Source organism: Sarcophilus harrisii, chromosome 4 (assembly GCF_902635505.1).
Source record: "Sarcophilus harrisii chromosome 4, mSarHar1.11, whole genome shotgun sequence".
Lineage (NCBI taxonomy): Eukaryota > Metazoa > Chordata > Mammalia > Dasyuromorphia > Dasyuridae > Sarcophilus > Sarcophilus harrisii.
Window position 1 is genome coordinate 358,710,984 of NC_045429.1, and position 14,791 is coordinate 358,725,774.

At 42.4% G+C, this 14,791-nt stretch overlaps 1 protein-coding gene and 1 long non-coding RNA gene across 6 annotated transcripts in view; one reads left to right on the top strand and one right to left on the bottom strand.

The window, feature by feature from the left end:
* The first annotated feature begins 1,901 nt into the window (after positions 1 to 1,901).
* On the top strand, positions 1,902 to 10,485 carry LOC105750373. Of its 2 annotated transcripts, none has more exons than XR_004233927.1 (3): positions 1,902 to 3,233; positions 4,826 to 4,936; positions 10,099 to 10,485. It is a non-coding gene; the product is annotated as an uncharacterized LOC105750373 (long non-coding RNA). The 2 variants fall into 2 exon arrangements; XR_004233928.1 differs by having other exon boundaries at positions 1,902 to 2,939.
* Positions 10,486 to 12,951: 2,466 nt separating this feature from the next.
* The window catches only part of MEF2D (myocyte enhancer factor 2D), a 40,591-nt gene continuing 38,751 nt past the window's right edge, over positions 12,952 to 14,791 (bottom strand). For all 4 annotated transcript variants that reach the window (XM_031966774.1, XM_031966777.1, XM_031966773.1 and 1 more), the window contains one exon: positions 12,952 to 14,568. In XM_031966774.1, the coding sequence (XP_031822634.1) occupies positions 14,557 to 14,568 (12 nt within the window). In that variant the 3' untranslated portion in view covers positions 12,952 to 14,556. The remainder of the gene's footprint in view (positions 14,569 to 14,791) is intronic.

A 14,791-nucleotide genomic window follows, 5' to 3' on the forward strand; every position in this document is an offset into this window, starting at 1 on the left:
ACCCACAACACTTATCACAGTGCCTGATAAATATTAAGAACTAATTAAATGCTCTATTTTTGTTCAGTGGCTCTAATTGAAATTGTCCTAAATCTGGCACACAATTCCTCCCACCATCACCCCACAATCCTCCCTCCCCCTGCTTTTTTTTTTTTTTTTTTTTGATAGATTAAACATTAAAGAATTCAGAAAAGGCTTCTAATCTGCCTTCAGATTGTTATGTGAATGTAATGGAATAGTATGGTGCTGTAAGAGATGATAAACATGGTCAGCTCAAAACAAAAGATGAAGCTGGGGTGCAGTATGCTTGTCAAACTACCCCGTCAAACTCCCAGCCAGACTTGGCCCCTAGTGGATGAACTGAGGAAAAGTGAAATTTCCGTATCCAAGAAAACAATTTAGAACAATTTATACAGTATTTCAAAAGATAACTTCAGAACTTGACTCAAAAAAGTAACCAAGTGATTTTAAAATACACATCTTGCCTCTTTCCATAAGGATCACAGGCTAGAAGTATATGATACATGATTTCAAATGCAGCCAAGATGTTACTTTGTTTTGCTTGATTTTATGTGTTACAAAGGAGAGGCTTTTATTGGGGAAGGAGGGTGAGTGAGTGGGTAGTGATAGATGAAAATAAGCCATTCAAAGCATACAAAAGAAAACAAACAAACAAAAAAAATTTGAGCATAAGGGCAATGTTATCTTTTTGTTAAATTTAATATACATATAATGTGTTCATTAAATTAATATACACATTAAAAACAAATTACATATCAGAAATTCAGTTTAATATAGCAACCTCATTTTGTTCCTTAAATAGTGAAATGTTTGTTCATAATTGTTAAATAATTTTTTAAAAAGCAAAGTCCTCAGAATTTCTTTCCTGGAGATATAATAGGGAGAATATTCTTATTTAGGTTTGGGTTGGGCTAGATGTCCTTTGTGGTTCTTTCCTACTCTGAGGATCTGCGAATTCTGAGTTTTTTGATATAGTCTCTATTTTCAAACAAGGCGAGATCAATAGGATGCAGTAACCAATTTTTGAGTATAGCATTTTCCTTAAATCGCAGCTAATAAAAGTTCTATTTCCTAAATCATGTCCCTAATCAAACAATTAATAAATATTTACTAAACCCTATTAATCTGCCCAGGTGAAGAATAAAAATTAAACAGTTCCTGCCTTCAAGGGGCTTACATTCTATCAGGAAACAGCGACGTGGACATAGATAGACGGACCTTGGGGACAGATGCACTTTATGTACAGGTTTGATATTTTGTAATATAATACCACCCCATCCATTCCATCCACCCCCCAAAATAAAATAGGAGAGGGCACTAACAGCTGGGAGGAATTGGGGAAAGGGTGGCTACACGTAGAAGGTCCTTAGAGCAACATTTTGAAGGAAACAAGGAATTCTAAGAGATGGAGGCAACGCAGGACCGTAAACCTGGGGCGAGTATGGGAACAGCCAGCACAAAGATGCAGAGACAGGAAACGGGTTGTCACGTGTAGACAACGAGACCCGTTTCAATCTTCCATCCCTTCTCCGGCTCTCTCCCGGTTCTCCCCATCCCCCACCCCCATTCTTCAACTATCAGGCGCATTCTGAGCTGGGGCGCATCACTTTCTCTCTCCGGTCCTTCGTTCGCTCAGACAGAAAATTGGGACGGCCAGCGGCTGGATGAGCTTTGATTAACTAAAACACTTTAGAAAGGGTAGTCACTAGGATTACCGGAAAGGATTTGTGAGTACGCATGCGCCTAGACCTGGCTTGGGTTGGTAGGTGAATCCTGTCCTTTACTGAGGAAGCCAATAGTGAGGCGCGCGTGCCTTGCGTCTGCGTGCTCCCTCAGAAACGCGTGCGTGCAATCAATGCTCGGGCTTCCTGGGTAATAACTCCTTCCCACCTAGAGCAGCTTTGATTTCAGCCCTCCAGAAAAACGGTTTGGTAGTGGGGAAACAGGACCGCGGAGACCCGTCATGCCGCCCGTGACTACCCATTGTGAAAGCTTAAAAAAAATGCTCCCTGTCGGCCTTCCCTTTTTTCCCCTCCCCCTGATCCGGCATCACTTCCGTCCTCTGTCCCCGCGAAAAGGGCGGGGCGCAGCAAGCGCTACCAGTCCCTTCCTAGTCCCTGGAGCTAGGGTGGGGTGCGCTAGCTAAACTGCCCCGTGGAAGTCCCAGCAGGGCGCGGCCTCTAACGAGGGAAATTAGCCCCAAGCCTCCGGCCCACAGTCCCCGCCTCACGGACCTCCTCACAGGCGTGTCCTGCTCACGTGGCCTCGGGGCGGGCCTGCCTGGAGCACGTGCCTAGCGCGTCAGCATAAAGGTGCCTGCGAGGCCCGGCGAGCCAGGATAAGAACGTCCAATGCGGTCGCCGTGGCGTGCGCTGCCCCATTTTTTATGGAGCATGTGTCGTCCGTGATCCCGTCAACCTCTGCGACCGTGGGAGCTTACGTGGCCGCGGTGGAGACGTGCAAGACACAGAGTAAACAAAGTGGCCCCGAGTGGTAAACAAGCGTGGCTAACCACGAAGCAAAGCAAGCATCCAATCAAATATCAACCAATCCGGGGGCAAAGCTGGAAAACGGAGACTTCTTGTGGGGGCGGGGACAAGATGCGGAGCTCGGCCGGAACGCAGTGGGCTGCAAGACCTTGATCTGGTGGGGGGCAGGGAGAGGAAGGTGGCCCCTTGGGTGCATTGGGAAAAACCTTAGCTTTGCAGTCGGAACATCCGAGTACCGGACAGCAGCAGCTGTGAGCCTGGGAAAATTACCAAATTTATAGCCTCGTTTGATGGTCTGTAAAGTGGGCAAGGTATTTGGCAATGCCTGCCTCGGTATCCGGAGCAAAATGCTTTCAAACCAGACGCCCAGAGGGTTTCTTCCTAGCACTTTTGGTTGGTGCATCCCTTCCCACACAACTGGGATTAGTGGTAGGCAGCTGCTGGGGTGCCTTTTGGGAGTGATGCACGATAGGGATAATTGTTCATGGTTTTACAAAGCACATTTTTGAATTCCAGAAACCCCATCCCCTTGTATCAAAATGAATGCTCAAGGCCTTCAGGTGGATGATTCGGGGGAGAACAAACTCGGGGTGAACGATTTACCTTGGTATCTGAACTGAAATTAAATTTTCAGTCACAGGCCTTGGAAACTCCTCCAAGTTGATGGCCCCAATTACCACCACCATCAACAGAGTTAAAGACAAAACCTGAAGAGAGATTCAGGTATGTGCTTAGGTCATGTTGTAGTTGCCATAAGCTCTGACTGGAGAATGTATATACTCTTACAGCCTCCGGGGGAGTCCCAAATTCCGAAAACAAGAATATAACAAGGAAAACGATAATATGCAATCACTACAAAAATGTAAACAGAACCAATACAAAACATTAAATTACAAATAATAGTCTAGGTCTCAAAGAGGATAGGGGACATTTCCCCTCATCTCCTTTACACAGGTAGGGAGGGATCTACTGGAGTACTAGCACTGCATTAAGCACCAGACTTTTTCCATATGGTGACTAATTTTACTTAATTATTTTCTGTTGAAACAAACAAAAATATTATTTTAAGAGATAACTTTCTAAGAAGAATTCTAGGAAATGTAAAAACAGCAATAAGAATCTTAATATATATATATATATATATATATGAGTCACTGTGAACAAAAACTTTTTAAATGGGGGTAACTAATTTTACTTAATTATTTTCTGTTGAAACAAACAAAAATATCATTTTAAGAGATAACTTTCTAAGAAGAATTCTAGGAAATGTAAAAATAGCAGTAAGAATCTTAAAATATATATATATGTATATATGTATATACATGAGAGTCACTGTGAACAAAAACTTTTTTTAAATGGGGGTAAATGAGGTTCAGATTTTTGGCAGCTTGTAAGGTGAAAAATGAAGGGTGGTAGTTGCTGCCAACCCTAAGATTGAATACACCAAGCTGTACATGGGACATAAATTTAAAGATGGAATAAAATGATGTGCTAGCTTAGCACTCCCTGGCCAATAGTTGGATCGGATCCCCACTTATGCTGAATAGAATTTAGGAATAATTATGTCTGTGGCACATATGGGTGTGCATGTTGGAAAAGCACAGCAATTCTTAGCTGTACTGAGTTTGAAGAAGACTGGAGTAATAAAAGAAGTAAAGAGGGATTGGTAGGCAAATATCAAATTCCATTTTTTTTCCTTTTAAAATGCTTTATTAATATACCTTCCCCCCTTTTTTACTGGCAAATTGCCAATGACAGCCTCTTCTACCATCATTATATATCCCTTTAAACAAGTGCGTATAGTCAAGAAAAATAAACTTAACATATTGGCTTTATTTGAAATTATATTCCTCTATTACACATCTATAGTTCACCATCTCTTAGTCAAGAATCAGGGAAGCATGTTTCATGCAGTGCTTTGAAGTCTCTACTGGTCAACTCATTAAGCAGTAAGGAGGCCCAAGGAGATGATGGGAAGCAGCATATCTCATGCAATTGAAATTACCACTACTTTGACCATGATCTCCCCTCAGACTCTGATGGAAACAGTTTGGGGATCCTCAACCCAAGAACCTTAGCAATAATAGGGTCTCATAAATCACCAAATCCACTTGCGACCCACAACTCAGCTATCACTGAAAGGGTCAAGTTCACCTTTAGGCCTTGGAGGCCTAAGGGGCCTTGGAGTTAGTTGGCAGCAATCCCCAGACTACCAGTCCTGCTTCCAGCCCAGAACTACCATCATCCAAGGAAACAACTCCAATGGGCAAATGACCAGACATTCCTACTACCTGATAACCAACTGTCTCCCACAGGGCTGGCAAGCTAATCTACCTGAGGAAGCAGTGTATCCTGAGAGAGGAGGCAGACTGTATGAAACCACCACCATTTTGATCTTCATCACCCAACATCTCTAATGGAGACAGGTCAGTACCCTGAACCCAAGAGCCTTGGGAATAGCAATGTTTTCAAACTAATGTCCACAGTCATTGGATGTTGTTGGGAAGCAACTCTTATGTAGAGTAGCTCCTGCAGCTACTCAAACTACTCAAGACCTAGGAAGGAAAGTTCTTGCCACTAAAGTCCTTGGCACTGTCAGGTGATTCAGAAACTATGATTTTATGAAAAATATGATCTTATCAAAGGAAATTACATAAAAGCAGTAGGACTAGTCACTGTACTCTAAGGACATAAGATTTTTCCATTTGATTTGCAACTCCCCATATATGTTGTCTTCCCCATTAGAAAGTGAGCTCTTAAGAGGAACTAGTCTTGCTTTTTTCTTTTCATCCCCAATGTTTAGCACATAGTAAGCCCTTAATATGTCATTCATTGATTCTTTCATATGTGTTCTGAAGTCTTAATGGTCAAACCTCATTTTAAGGTGCTAAGAACCCTGTTGAGATTTGTAGCAAATACACAACCAGGAGGAATTCTAACAGTTTGATTTAAGAACTACAACTAAGGAAGGAAGAGTCTCAGCTAGGGAATTCCTCCCTTAACCCTTGCATCTTTTCTTTAGCCTCTGTTTCAACAAAGAGAGATAGAAGTTACCTTTTATGAAATCCTTTCCTCCCTCTGGTATAAAGGATTAAATCTAGCCTTATTGTGTGAATGAAAAACATGTAGGGATTCAATTAGTTTAGTAAGAGAGAAAGTATAGACAAACAGGGACACAATAAAAGGAAATATTATAGATCTGAAGGGCAATGAAAACTAAAGGATGTGTATGTGGTGAATTTTTCTGTCTCCTTCATATTTCCTCCCAGTTTGCAAAAGTATGTAAGAGATCGAAGGAGAAAGAGCAAAGAAAGTAGTAGTATGTGAGACATATAAAGAATAGTAGTAGAGAACCAAGCAATTCAAAGAAATATCTAAAAAGAGGCAACAGATTTCTATCTGAACAGATGGCTTCAGATTTCTATACCAAACATTCAGATTGTGATGTCACTTGTGTGAAAAATGGGTCAATTTAGGGAGAAGGGATTGATTGAGAGCATCTAGGTGAGAGTCAGCAGGAGAAATAAAAGTCGTTTTGTAGTGGGAGTATACTACATGCCAGTCAGACACAAGAAAGGAATGAATGATGAATTCCAGAAGAAGCTTACAAAGCTGGCACAGAAGTGGTAAAGAGTGGCTTCAACTATCCATATATCTGTTGGAACTCTTTTTTTTTTTAAGTTTAATAAATTCTGCACTTGTCTAGATAATTAAATTCATCAAAAAGTGGAGGAAGTGATAAAGGGAACTCATTCTGACCAAGGAGAGCCAAAGAAGAAGTGATGGGAACCACAAAAGGAAAATATCTTAAGACGACATCATAGATAGGGAAAAGTCAGACTAAGTCTGATAAACACTCTAGATTTTAGAAGAGTTGATTTTAAAGAATTCAGAGAAAAGACAGTTAGGATCTCTGTGGTCTAAGATTCCATAGAGGAAGTCAGTTTGAAAGGGATGAGGATATGATTAAGAATGAATTGATTAAAAAAAAAAAAAATTCGATGAGAAAGAAAAGGAGGAACCTAAAATTTAAAGAGACTAGTGTAAACACACCGATAAAATTTAAAAAGATGTTACTTAGAAGATGGGGGAAAAAAGGGCAGGTAATTGAAGATAAAGACAAATAACTGGCACAATTCTATAAGAATAATAATATCATTAACTTGTAAAGCCCAGAAAAGAACTGAACATTATAATGAATGCTGATAACACAAAAGGGCCTTTTAAGATATGTTGGAATGAGATGATTTAGGCCAATTCCAATAGACTTGTGATAGAGAGAGCCATCTGCATCCAGAAAAGAGGACTGTGGGCACTGAATGTGGATCACAAAATAGCATTCTTTCTCATTTTTTTTTCCTATTTGATCTGATTTTTCTTGTGCAGCATGATAAATGTGGAAATATGTATAGAATTGCACATGTTTAACCTACATTGGATTACTTGCTGTCTAGGGAAGGAGAGTAGGGAGAAGGGAGGGAGAAAAATTTGGAACACAAGATTTTGCAAGGGCAAATGTTTAAACCTGCATATAATTTGAAAATAAAAAGCTATTATTAAGGAAAAAAAGTAAATGCTTTTTGACTTAAAAAAAATGAAGATGTTGGGGCAAAAAGAAGATTAAAAAAAGATAAAACCACTACTTGGGGTAGATGAGATTATAACAGATGACAGAAAGAAAGCAGAAATCTACCACATTTTTACTTTGTCAATACTAGGAAATACAGAACAAAAATGTTTAGCAGGAAATTAAAAGCCAAGCTAAATGAGGAGATGAGATGTACCTAGCTAACTTCAACAAATACAAGTCACCAGGTCAAAAAGAACTATAATCCAAGGTGCTGAAAAAAATCTTGGATGTGATTGTTAAGTCACTGTCACTGATCTTTGAAAAATCAAGAATGGAAGCGGTGCCACAGGACTGGAATTGGGCAAATGTTGACCCAATGTTCAAAGTGGCAAAAGATGGATATTATAAAACTAGGAGCTGTTGAGCTTGACTAATTCTTAGCATTATTAAAAAGATGGTTTGGGAATATTTAGAAAATAATGATGACAAACAGCTGCACTGGCTCATCAAGAGCAGGTCATGCCAGATTGACTTCATTTCTTTTTTTGATAGAATTTCTAGCCTCACAGATCGCAGAAGAATATTATATACACAGTATACATGGATTTCAGCATACTTTGGAAAGGCAGGATGAATAGTGCATTGAACATGGGGTCAGAATGAGCTGGGTTTGAATTCTTTCTTAGATGCTTATTAGCTTGTGGAGGCAACTCACTTAACTCAAGAACTGTTTCCTCATTTGCAAAATGGAAGAACTATACTTATTTCAGGGGGTTGATGTAATGATTAAATGAGAACATGGAAAGCATTTTATAGATCTCAAAAGGAAATTCAAACTATAGTTATGATCGTTAATTATTACTACTGTATTGCAGCATACTATTTAAAAAAAAAAAAAAAAAACCCTACAAGCTCAGCATGAATCCAAATAATAGTATGGCATCCTCCAAAAAAAGCTAATATGATTTTTATACTGCATTAACAAGAACACAAGTGAATTGCACCAAATGATAAGGCATGGATGAGTTGAGATCTACAAACGATAGTCCCATTGTTCTCTGACAAATTCAGACTAAATTTGGAATACCATATTCAGTTCTGGATATTACTTATTATGCAGGACATTGACAAAGTGGACTATGTCTACAAGAGGATACTCTGGTGAAAAGACTCAAAACCACAACGTACAAGGATCACTTGAAAAAATTGGGAGCTATTTGGCTTGAAGAGAAGTCTACAGGGGAATGTTACAGTTGTCTTTTAAGTTTTTGAAGAACTGCCATATGGAAGAGAAATTAGACTTGTTTCTGCTTAGATCCAGAGAGAGTTGACCAAAGGACAAAAACGAGAGACAAATTTTGGTTCAATAAAAGGAAAAAGTTCTTGTTTTGGACAGATCTATAAAGAAACATCTTGTATCTCTAATGGTGGATTTTTAATTACAGCAAAGATTAGATGACCAAATGCCAAAGATGTGATAAGAGACCCTTAGACATATATGAATAAGCAGTTTTCAAAAGAAATCCAAGCTATCTATCAATAGGCATATGAAAAATGTTTTAAATCCCTAATGATTAGAGAAAGATTCTATTTCCCACCCATCAGACTGGCAAAGATGACAGAAAGGGAAAATGACAAATGTTGGAGATACTGAGGAAAGACAGGTGCAGCAATGCACCATCAAATGAGCTGTGAATTGATTTAGTCAATCTGGAAAGTAATTACAAACTGTGCCCCTAATATTATCAAACTGTACTCTTTGAGCCATTGATGCCATTAAGCTTATTTCTTATAGAAAAGATAGGGAAAAAGACTTAGGTAAGTTAGTCTGGATGCTGTCTCAGATCCTAGATGTCAAATTCTATGATTTCAATTCTTAATGAATCTTCAATTCAAAATCTTAATTTTTTAGTTGCCTTTCCTTATCTTTTGGAGTCCCTTCATCAGTATGTAACAAAACAGGTACTAGCTCTCCCACAAAGACTGAAGATTGACTAGGGGTCACCTTCCTGAGAACGTAAGGAATAAACTGGGAGAACCACCAGATTGGGTTTTAACTGAATAACTGAATGCAATCCTCCATCCCTGTGGAAAACGTGAGCATTTTGTTAGATGTTTTCTCTTACCAAAGGACTATGAGGTCCAAGTCTATCCCAGTACCACTTGGTGTTCCTACAGGAAGCTACCCATGTACAGAAAGCTCCCCATCTTCTCTGATAGCCTTGGCTTTTCCTTTTGACTCTTTTCCACCAGTGTTTCCAGGTGTCCCTTTTGTGCAATTCAAACATCACTAACTTATTTAAGCCTGTGCCACATGTTCCTATCTCCTTTTATCCTACAAGAAGTATCCTACAGTTCTACTCACTACTCATGAGAACTGACAAATAAGTAGCTGGATAAGGATATGAAACCACCTATTAAGGGGACACCAGAATGCATCAGGTAGCTGAAGGACCTACTATGATTTTCTAAATCAGAAGTAAAATCCTGAGCTGGCTTCTGATCCAAGGAAGTATTTTTTATATTCTTGTATGATCCAGTTCTTCTTCTAGCTGCTAGAAAAGCCCAAAATATTAGAAACAGGAAGAAGAGATCCCTAATTCCTGTTACCCTCCTCCCCTGCCATTTACAGATGAAATAACAGAGATGCCAAAAGGAAGACAACTTACCACAGGTCACCTTGACAGTGACAGAAGCAGGATTTGAACCCAGGTCTTCTGGTCCAGGAGCTCCCATTTTGAACAACCCAAATATTCTCTTGCCATCCATGTTCTGCCTTTCCCTAGTAGGGTGATGGCCCCTCTGCCTAACAGACTATAAGGGGCTATCCCTTAGTAGCTTTGGAAGGGAAGACCAGTATCCGACGGAACTAAATAAGTCAATGAACCAAACCAAAGTTATCAGAAACGTGTATTTTTTCTTTTAATAGTAAACCTCTTTACAACAAATATAGTGAAAGAGTTTTCAAACAAAACTCATAAGAACTTGAGGACTTTTTTGTCTTTTCTTATTGTGTAGAATACCAAGAAAGCATCACCATACAGCACGGAAAGAAATATTGAAAACAAATCAACAGCCACACACTTTCGACTCCCCCCGCCCCCAGGACCCAGTCAGAGCCATAGAGGAGTGGGTGATTGTCAGGTTTGGGAGTTGGGGGGTAGGGTCAGGAAGAGGATGGAATACCAAGTTAAGTTTTCCACGCCACTTCCTCAGACCTGGGTTGGGGAGGGACACAAGAGAATCCAGATTCTCCATTAAAAATAATCCAGCCCCACCCAATCCTATCCCTCCTACCAATGTTTCAAGGAAGGGGAGCAGAAGGGAAAGCTAAGAATTTCCAGGTTCCACCCCCTATTCATGGAACCCTAAATTCACCCTCTACCCACCTCAAGGGATCCTGAAGAGTCAGTTAAAAATATATAGTGATATAGATATTTCTAGATACACTTTTACATCATCTCTGTCTTTCCAAACAAATAAATAAACAGTAAGAGAAGTGCATTGCTTCCTTTCTGTCCAAGGTGGGGAGGATTAGGATTGGGGATCAGTCTTGCCGCTGTAGTTAGTGCACTGTTGTAAAGGGAAGGGGTTGTTTGGGGAGGGGGAAAATTCCTCTCACCCATCATCCCTGATAGCTGTCTAAAAATTGGAGGGTGGAGGTGAGGGGGTGTTGGCTGTCTCCAGTGGTTGCTTTGGCAAATGCCCAGTTCTAGGGGGAGGGGGCGGGAAGAAGTATGAGTTTGGCTAGTGAATAGGAAAGGGAGTCACCAAGAAAGACTAGGCTTTGAGGGGGGTTACTTGTCTTGTTGGAAAGCCCTATGATAAAATCTTGGGATACTGAACTGCAGAAATGTAACAGACACACTCATATAAGCATTCTTTCCCCACCCTTTAAAAAAAAAATCTCCAAACATAAAATCTCTCTCACACACACACACACACACACACACACACACACACACCCTCTACCCATTGTATTACAGGAGGCAAACCTGATGAACATTATACACTATTAGGAGCACACACACATAAAAAGAGAGAGGAGGGCTAGGGAAAGGTTCCTCTGGGATATTTAGTGTAGCCAAGGAAAGTTGGATGGAGCCAGATAGGAGGTAAGTCTGGCCAAGAAGGGGAGAATTAATCACCTGCAAGTGTTACTGACCATCTACTACTGTGTGCAAGGTACTGTGCTATGAGTAAAGGGGAGGAGGGAGCAGGGCTGGAGAAAAAGATGAATAAGACAGTCCCTGCCCTTAGTTGGGAAGAGGGGCATGGTGGAAGGCCAAGATGCTGTAGACCAGCAGTTCTCCAAGTATGGTCTGAGAACTTCTAGGGCCCCTAAAACCATCTTATGAGGGATCATGAGGTCAAAGGAATATTCTTAATACTAAGATGTTTTAATCTTTAATGTGTAAATATGGATGGAAATAAGCCACATACAAGTTCTTTGGAATCCCCACTAATTTCAAAGAGTTCTGAGACCAAAAAGTTTGAGAACCACTGTTCTGGAGAAATAAAGAAGGAATGCTCACTGAGACAGGGGGCTTATTCAGGAGGTAGGTTTGCGTGAATTTGGGATCTGAAGGAAAGGCAGGACTTAGAGGGAGGACAGCATATTATAGGGATGAACACAGAGAGGTAGGAAAATCCAGGAAAAACCCATGCTGGGAGACAGGAAAGAGTCCAGTCTAGCTGGAGTAATACAATTCCATTGTGGGCAAGGTTGGAAACACAAGACCAAATGGGAGAGCCAGGCGGGACCAGCCGCAAAATCCCCCTTGAAAATGGACATATAAAAATAATGTTTTAATTTAGCAAGTAAAGACAATTCTCAGAGAGAATGTGAGGTCCATAAAGATAGGGATCTTGTCTTATCTTAGCTTTGTATCTTTCCCAGCATCTGGTATGCCATAAGTGCTTAATAAATGCTTACTGAATTACTAAATGAATGAGTGGATAAAGAAGGGAGGTGGATGCAGCAAGAGAAAATATGTCTATGAAGGACTTTTGGGAGAACAAAGTTGGGAAGATCAGGAAGCTGAAATGCTGGACGGCTGGTCACTTCACACACACACACACACACACACACACACACACACATCACAGACACCCAGGCGTGCGGTGTGCAGACACACAGACACACATACACACACACACACACACTCTGCTTCAGGTTCCCTCCCTCCCATGATAAGTTTCAGAATACTGCACACGACTAGGTCTCTGAGCTGCGTAAAGACGGTCACTTAGAGAACTAGGCCTCTGCTGCCTCTATGTTTCAACTGTACTGAGAGACCTAAGACAAAGTCCCTAGCCCTCGGGCACTGGGAGCACAAGCCAAGAATCGATGTCTGAAAGGATGGGGGAAGACAACCCAGGCCTCCCACTGCCCACACTCCACCTCTGTGAGTAGGTGTAGAAGTAGGGGCTGCTAGGGGATGCCTCCCAGCTCCGTAATGATCTTAGATACAGCCAAAGATCCAAGGGCCTCAGGCTTTGGCTCCCTCTCTGCCCCCCTCCCCCCAGCTGCACACATCTGGGGAGAAAATGAAAGGGGCAAAAGTGGGGCAAGGGGAGGGCAAGAACAACAGTAGAAGAAGAACAATCTCATCTGTACACTACGGGCCGTTTCAGAGTCATTATTATTACAATATACTTTGACAAAAATAGAATTTCATTTCATATCAATACAACAAAAAAACAGTTTCCTGGACTGTTACATAGCCAACATTTCCAAAGTTGCTATTTACAATTACAGTAGCCGAGGGAAAGATGGGGTGTGGTGGTGGGGGCCTGGGAAGGAGAGGAGGTGGTGATGGTGGTGGGGAACAGGAGGTAGCAAGCTGGTGAAGATGGGGAGGATCAAGAGAAGGGGAGGCAGGGCTAGGGAGAGAGGAACGAGCTGGGGTGGAGCAAGGCTAAAGAAGCGGACCACCCCGGAACACAACTAGCACTGGGCGTGAGGCTTGAGGCTCGGCAGCTTCACTCCACCCCACCCCATTCCCTGGCTCTGGGAAACCGTGGGCTCCCCCTGGGGCCAGTGCCTCTGGTGTGTATGTGTGATAGGGAGTGGGCGTTCCCTTCCCCTTTCCATGACCTCTGTGACAAAAGGGTATTCTGATCCTCCCTGACCTTAATGGACTCCCCCTCCACCCTGTTAGCCATAGTGCCCAGGTTCTTCAAGAAACCCCCGTGCAGACTTCCACTAGGCTGGTCCAGGCCCGTTAGGATTAGGGTCCAGGTGAAGGAGGAGGAGGCACAGTATGTGCTCGCCATCCTCAGTTTCTTTCCCAGGTTCTACCAGCATAAGTAAGACTGGCACTGCCCCCCTCCGGGTTGAGGCTTAATTTGAAAGGCCAGCACCAAGGGCAGAAAGATAGGATTGGGAATTAGGGAGTCAAAGTGAAAGGGGTAGGTGAGGAAAGGGATGCTATTGCACTGTATATTTTAGAAGAAAAACCCAGAGGAGGGAAAAGGAGGCCCTCCTCTCTCACCACCACCAGGATGCCCCTCTAATGCCTAAGAAGGGGGTACCCCACATCTCTACTCCCTACACACTCTGCTGTGAGGTGGGCCCCTCTCCCATCCCTACTCTCTTCCATCTGTAAAGGGAGAAACTCTGAAGCTCCTCCAAGTCCTGGGCGAGGGAGGTGTCCCTCTCCACCCTTCCTCCCCCACCCCACCTCAGACTTCCCAGCACAAGAGAACATAGCTTCTACTGGATGCCAAGGCCTGAGGTCCTCAACACTACAATTGCAACTCTGCCTCCTGCCCCTTAGTTTTGGAGAGTGCAGCTTCCACGTGGATCAGCGAAGGAGGGGGATTATTTTGGAGTTCCAGGCCCGAGCACTCACTCCATACCTAAACAGCCTAGGAACATGTGAATAGCACTGGAGAGACAAGAGACCCATGGGGATTTTAACCCCAACTCCAGTCAGCCCTCCTGAGGCCCTGCAGCACGAGCACAACAGTGTTGACCCAGGTATCCAGCCCACATCCCCCAGGTCCAAACTAGGCTCTGGGGATTCAAAGTCCATTTTATGGGTTTTTTTTTTTTTTTTTTTTGGTTACTTCCTCTCTCTTGGGGATGAGGGTGAAGGGAGGTTTCCACATGCAGGGCTCGGCTTCTGCCCCATCCCAAAGTCTTTTTGGGGTCCCCCCTCCCCCCCTGCAGCATATGTGTACAACGTGCAAATTATCCCCCCCAAAAAAGAGTGTTTCCCCCCCATGAAAACAGAGGGGAGAAGAAAGAGAAGGGGATGCTTCCCCCTCCCAGAAGCAAGAGTTCAAATTAAAAAAATAATAATAATAATATAATAATAATAATAATAATAATTATACACAAATGTAACCGTCAACAGGACACGGAGCACGAGAAAGGGACTAGGGGTCGAGCGGGGAGGAGCCCGGGACTGGGAGGGGCGGTGAGATTGTCAACTCTTCAAGAGGGAGGTTGATAGAGGGGGAGATTCATCACTTTAATGTCTGTAGAGAGAGGAGATGTAGAAGGCAGGTATAAGGGAGTGCTGGGTCTGGAAGCACCCCTTTCCCAAGTCCCCACCCTTACTCCTGGATGTGACCATGCCTCTTGTGGAGGTCAGCTCCAAGGCATGGAGGTTAGACAAGAGCTTTCTGGGAAGGAGGGGAAGGAGATGAATTTAACACACGTGGGGGAGGGGGTGGGGCAAGCAAGATGATGGAGAAGGAG